The sequence below is a fragment of the Gavia stellata genome, chromosome 23 (genome assembly GCF_030936135.1).
Source record: "Gavia stellata isolate bGavSte3 chromosome 23, bGavSte3.hap2, whole genome shotgun sequence".
NCBI classification, from domain to species: domain Eukaryota; kingdom Metazoa; phylum Chordata; class Aves; order Gaviiformes; family Gaviidae; genus Gavia; species Gavia stellata.
In genome coordinates this window covers 6,105,556-6,111,555 of record NC_082616.1, presented here as the reverse complement: position 1 = coordinate 6,111,555, position 6,000 = coordinate 6,105,556, and the positions used below count along the sequence as shown (strand labels likewise).

The 6,000-nt window shown below is 42.1% G+C and overlaps 1 protein-coding gene across 1 annotated transcript in view; it reads left to right on the top strand.

The window, feature by feature from the left end:
* Positions 1–321: 321 nt before the first annotated feature.
* SPTLC3 (serine palmitoyltransferase long chain base subunit 3) overlaps positions 322–6,000 on the top strand; it is an 85,087-nt gene continuing 79,408 nt past the window's right edge. Inside the window, exon 1 of the mRNA XM_059828586.1 lies at positions 322–435. Coding sequence (XP_059684569.1) covers positions 322–435 — 114 coding nt within the window. The remainder of the gene's footprint in view (positions 436–6,000) is intronic.

Here is a 6,000-nt window from a genome sequence, read left to right as displayed (position 1 = left end):
GCAGTCTTGTTGACTCACAGAAGCTGTGTTCATACAATAGCCAGCAATGAGCAGTATTTTTCAGCGATTTTAAGAGCACACCTCCTGCTATGTATTTCGCGTTCTGGCTTGCTGGGGCTGAAGGTGTATGAAAGAAACAGTTTTAAGTTTCTAAGATATTGCAAAAGATAGTTCCTCCTCTCATCCTGGAAAATCCTGACAGACCAGTTGGATACCTTTCAGGCCTTAACCAAGAACTTTATCTGCTCGTCCCACTGTCTTTTTTACAGTAGAAAGACCCAAGACACCCTTAAGAACTGAGAATCTGACTAATTTAAACAGATGGCTAATCCCAGTGCTGTCTGCAATGGACATCTACATCATCATCATCAGAAACAGAATAACCTCTTAAAAAGTGGAATCTGTAAGAAAAATGGAGTAACTAAAGGAATGAAGGTAAGGTTTAATTGTTTACCCTAGTTGCCTCAATATTGAAAACAAATAGGTAGTTGCAACATTGCTTATTAAGCTAGTTTTACGGCGGTCTTAGTCTCCATTGAACAGGTTGTATGAATTAGGTTTTTGTGTTAAGTTTTATAATCTTGGGACCTGAGACTGCTTTTTTTTTCCTATCATCCTGAACTGCAGTGAAAGTTGTGAATGCTCATGCAACATACTGTTGGTCCCATGGACTAACTAGCCTCTATCAAACACAACAAACACATGCACACTGGAATGTGGTAGTTTCATTCTAAAGCTTAACCGATGGTGGAGTTGACTTTGCGATGTATTAATCACTAGTGGAAAGCTGTTTTATCAACTTAGTGTGTGGAGTGGTTTTTAAAGTGTGATTTATTGCTGTATAGGTATAGCAAAAAAATGTAGGCAGGGGAAGCTGTCTTTTCTTGATGTTTACATTACTGCAAGGTTGGTTTAACTGATGCCTGCGCTTTACTGATGCCTGCTCTCCAGCCTTGCATTGCTTAAAATCCAAGTCAGTTTACTTACTGCTTTCTTAAGCTGTTCTCTTTGAAACCAGTGCTTCTCATTTATGTGAACATTTTGTGGAACTGTTGGCATGTAGCATCCTAAAGAATGAACCAGAAAACCGAAGGCATGCTTTTGCCAAAAGTGCCCAAATCTTAAATGTTGTCTGCCTGTGATACCTGTTCTGACTGTGAACGTACTGTCTGTCTTGGAGCGTCCTAATTCTGGATCTTGATGTGATCATTAGTAGAAAGTCTTGTAGTGACTAGAAAAAGGATGGCTTTACAGCGCGGCGTGATGGTGAGACAGGGATGGCGAAGGTTGCTTTTGGAGCCTGAGTGCTCAGCTGACCATCCCTATTGAAAGCTTTAGACAGCAACTGTGACGAGGGCTCCCCTATTTTACAAATAAACTGCTATCTTATATCTTTCTATAAATGGGGCTCTCACGCACCTAGCACTCTAATGAAGGCACGCCCAGTGTCATGCTTAATGATTGTCTGGCTTTAGGTGTCTCCCTTGGTATGGGTGTTTCCCAATCATTGGCTTGTGTAGGATGAGGAAAGCAAAAAAGCTTATGCAATCATTGAAAAGGCCTTTCTTGGGATTTGCTTCCAGAAACCTAATCTAGCATCCTTTTCTATATCACATATATCTCCTCATCATTTTATATATTAGCTATTTGCCACAATGATGTCTGAAATCTTTGCTTTCAGTTTGAGTTGCAAATTTCAAGGACTAAGCCTTGCCATTTGATTATTGTTAACCTGCTGTAAATGAGCAGTTTTGGGGAGGAGAGGATTAGTTAGGGTTTCCTCCTTAATAAGAAAGACATGGCTAGAGAAATAAAGTAGAATATTACTGAAGGTGAGCAAAAACGAAATAAAGACTGGCCTGAAAGGGGTGGCAAAGAAATGAAGGAAATGTTAGTAGATGTACCTGCTAGGTTAGTGAAGTCTTACAAGTACTGTATGGTTGGAGGAGAAGGGGGTTTACCCTGCTGTGTGACGTGTGAAAGAAGCACTGAACCACTGGTAAATACCATCCATGGGTGAGGAAGTGGTGAGGAAGTGAAGCCTTAGAAAGTTCAGGAGGCTTATCAAAGGCAGATTTGGTAAGTCCAGGTCTAGCACTGTGTTCCGAATTACATACCGTTTCCCCTCTCTTCCTGCTTCAAACACAGATTGGGAAAGAAGGAAACAATAACAGACAAGAGTCCTGTATGAAACAGGAATCTCATTCCTGGCAGGAATCTCCCCATTCCTGTCTGGTCTGTTTCCCCGCCCCAGCTGCCTCACCCTGTTCGGTACTTACGCTTTATCCTATTTTACAGAAACAGATACTGTTCCTTCCTACCTGATCTGTTTACATGGCTTACTGCTGTAAGTGTGCGACTTCACACAGTCTTCCAGTGCGTTTATATTTGCAACACCTTGCTGAGGTGTGCTTCCCACTTTACAGCTGGGATCTGAGGAGCAGAGAATACGGCAGCTGGATGCACAAGGAAGCCTGTGCAGGAACCAGACCTGTTTTTGTCGTGATTCCAGTCACCCTCCTCCCTTCCTCCTCTTTTGCTCTTTCTCCACCTTTCCCCGATTTCCCCTAACAGTCTGACACACACACATGTGTGTACTTTACTGCCTATTCAGCAAATTAATTCACCATTAAACACCTTACATAGGAGGGGAAATATAATGCTAAGATATTCAGGGGACGTGAGTGATGATGCTGGTTCTAGCACTTGAGACTTGTGGCAGTTCTGAAATGCTTGGGATTAGTTAAAGCTGTGTTACTTTGCAAGGAGGGGAGGAGGGAGATGTGCTCTGGTTTGAGAGAGGCAACTGGTGGTGCAAAGGCTGCAGTGAGGGCATGGCACAGTGAAGACTTCTAAGCCCAGAATATGTAGCAATAGTTGCACACAACTGACTGACTGGAACATCAGGCTTTGCAGAAATCAGCTCCATAAACCTTTTTTTTCTAGGGAGCCCACAGGAAGCACTGGCTTCAGAAAATGCTGGCTTTGGAAACACTGTTTTTGAAAACACTGGCTCAGGAACAATGTGTTTTGCAACTTAATGATGTAAGAACATTTTGTGTGTCTGTCTGTGCATGATAGAAATAGAGAAGCAATTCTGATACAGCAAAACCCCCAGGTTTCTGAAGAAAGGATTTTGTTTAATGGGTTGGGGAAGGTAACTAGGGATGATCAAATGTGGGTGAGTAGGGAGGCTCTCTTTGCTTCTAGCAATCTGTGGCATACAGAGGACAGGAAAGGAGGTAGCTGAGTGATAAAGAAGCAGTGCAGCATCCTACCAGAAAAGAAGCTGTTGTTTTTGGGTAAGAGATATACCACTTTGGGATGGGACTGCTTGTTTGAATAGCTTCTGTGATTATTTTAAGTCTGACTCACTCAATTCTAGCTGATAGCACAGACTCTCATGTAGTAATGGACACCAGGCCTAACCACATCCCCACAACCATGCTGCATCCTTCCATTCATTGGAAGTGGGGCCGCAGAAAGATCTAAGCCTTGGGAGGTGGGTCGTGGGCCATGTCTTCCATTTCATTAGTGCTTATAACAGTCAGATGCTTTGTGTTCTTCTAGAACGTGTAGCCTGGACTTGCCTTTATCCAAAGCACAGTTCAATAGCTAACCTATTTATTTATGTAACTGTAGTAGCCAGGAGAAGGTATTTTCCTAGAGATGGTTTCTTTTGCTGTTACATTGCTGTTGATCGGGTGTCAATTGTAGGGGGCATTGGATTTTTAAAACAATAAATACGTTTGTCCAGTGGAAACATTTTTTTCCTACAGTACACGTGCAACAATTTTATTTCTTCAATAGATCATTTTCTTGGATGCCTTAGAGAGCCTCCAAGACAATATAAAGCTATTTGCAAATTCATTTTTTCCTGTTCTGCATTGAGAATGGCAGTAGCTTATAAGAAGCTTGCAGTGAGCAAGACTAAGCCTTTTCCAGGGCTTTCAAGCTTCTTTCTGAAAGCAAGAAAGAGCCTGGGATGAGACCAAACCCAGTAACGTCTGTCCCACCTGTTTGATAGCTCGAAAATGTGATAGCCTCCGGCATTCACAGGCTCTAAAATTTGGAAGCTGATTATATTTACCCTCTGTCCTGTGAAATCTGGACCTCTCCCTAACTGTTCTACTCTGCTATTGATTCAATACTCCAGCAGCCAATCTCAGTCCCTTCCACGCTTTTCTCTCCCCTGCTTTTCCTCCTCTCCTTTCTGCACTACAATGTAATTTACTCCCCAATGAAGATCTTAAAGAAAACACTGATTGTTTAAAAAGAGAGTCATGAAAGGAATATGCCATGCAACTGTTCTCATAGGAATCATTTTCTTGTATGTTGTAAATGCCCCCTGTAATTTCTTCATGCTCTGTCCTCTCACATATATACATAGTACTTACTTCATGTGCTTTTGCAGTAGTTAGTGTAACTGGGGCATTCTGGATGCAAACTCAATATAAATGTTAATGAGTCCTGCAGGAAAAAATAAGCTAATTCCCACAATTAGAGTCATGCAATAAAGCTTATTAATCAGAGAAGAGAAAGGAGGGAGGGTTAAGGCTGATCAGACTACAGCCTTTCCAGATGTTTGCAGCCTCAGCTGTGCAACCGTAATGATCTACCAACAGAATCATTCTTTTCTGAAATATCTTCATTTTTTGGTGTTGCTTTGGGTAAAACCAAACTGAAAGGGGACTTTGTTGGCCCCAGCCTGTTTCACCTGCAGCACCTAAGCCTTTTGTGCATGTATTAGTGGAAAGTGCAATCCCCATAAGCCTTCTGGGTTTCATAGCTGTAGTGACAACAGGAAGATACTGAGAATTGATTTCCAGTCAGAGTTCTCTACCAATTACTACACCTGTTGCTTCAGCTGCACCACAGACATGACCTCCTCATCCTCAGTTCCTGTCTTCTCTTCTCCTTGGTTTCAAGCCCCAGAAATTCACTGCTTTGCACCAGCACTCTCAGCTAATTATCACAGGTCTCAGATCCACACCCTTGTTTCTGTCATCTACTCTGCTATGTGATGAGCTCAATGCATTGGAAGCAGGAAATGTTGAAGACTTCTTGCTGCAAACTGAGATGTGACCGGTGTGTAGGCACATGTAACAGTCAATGACTCTTCCAGCAGCACTTTAAGTGTGTTGATGAGACTTTACATGTAAGGCTAGAGATTTTTCACATAGCACAACAAGTAAGTTTCCAGCAGGGCTGGAGCCACTACCCTGTTAACACCTGGAAAACTCTAAATTCAGGTAATTAAATTTTGGAATTTTAAGCCCTGACAAAAATAGCATGTATTGATTTGCTTGAAATACCTAGGATGTCAGGTCTTTTAAGGACAACCTCCTCTTAGCACAAGAACAGCTAACCCTTGTACTCGTGAAAAAAAAAGTAAATGTATCAGGAGGCTGACTTAGCTAACCAGATAGCCCATGGTTGAGCCCCAGTGAAAAAAAGCAGTATACAAGAGGTAGAAGCCAGAATGGGCTATGAAAGAGGAATTTTGAAACATTGCAGGGGCATGTAGGGATGGTGTTAGGAAAGCCAAAGCTCACCTGGAGTTGACATATGCAAGGGACATCAAGGGAAGCAAGAAGAGCTTTTACAGATACATTAGTAGTAAATGAATAAACATGGAAAATGTGGCTGATTGCTGAATGGGGTGGGTGACTTAGCAACTGCAGATGCAGGGAAGGCTGAGCTACTCCATGCTTTCTTTGCCTCAGTTTTCACCAGCAAAGTCTTCCAAGCCTCTGTGTCGTCAAACTGCTAGTAGTGGAAGAAGACTGAGTCATGGATCTCTTGAGAAATGTCAACCCATACAAGTGCATGGGACCAGAAGGGAAGCATCCAAGTGTGCTGGTTGATGTCATAGTGATATCACACACTATCATCTTTTAAAGGTCATGGATATCAAAGAAGATCCCTGATAACTTAAGAAAGGCAAATGTTCCACCTCTCTTCAAAAGACAGATAATTTCTAGCAAAGGTTGTTTCTGG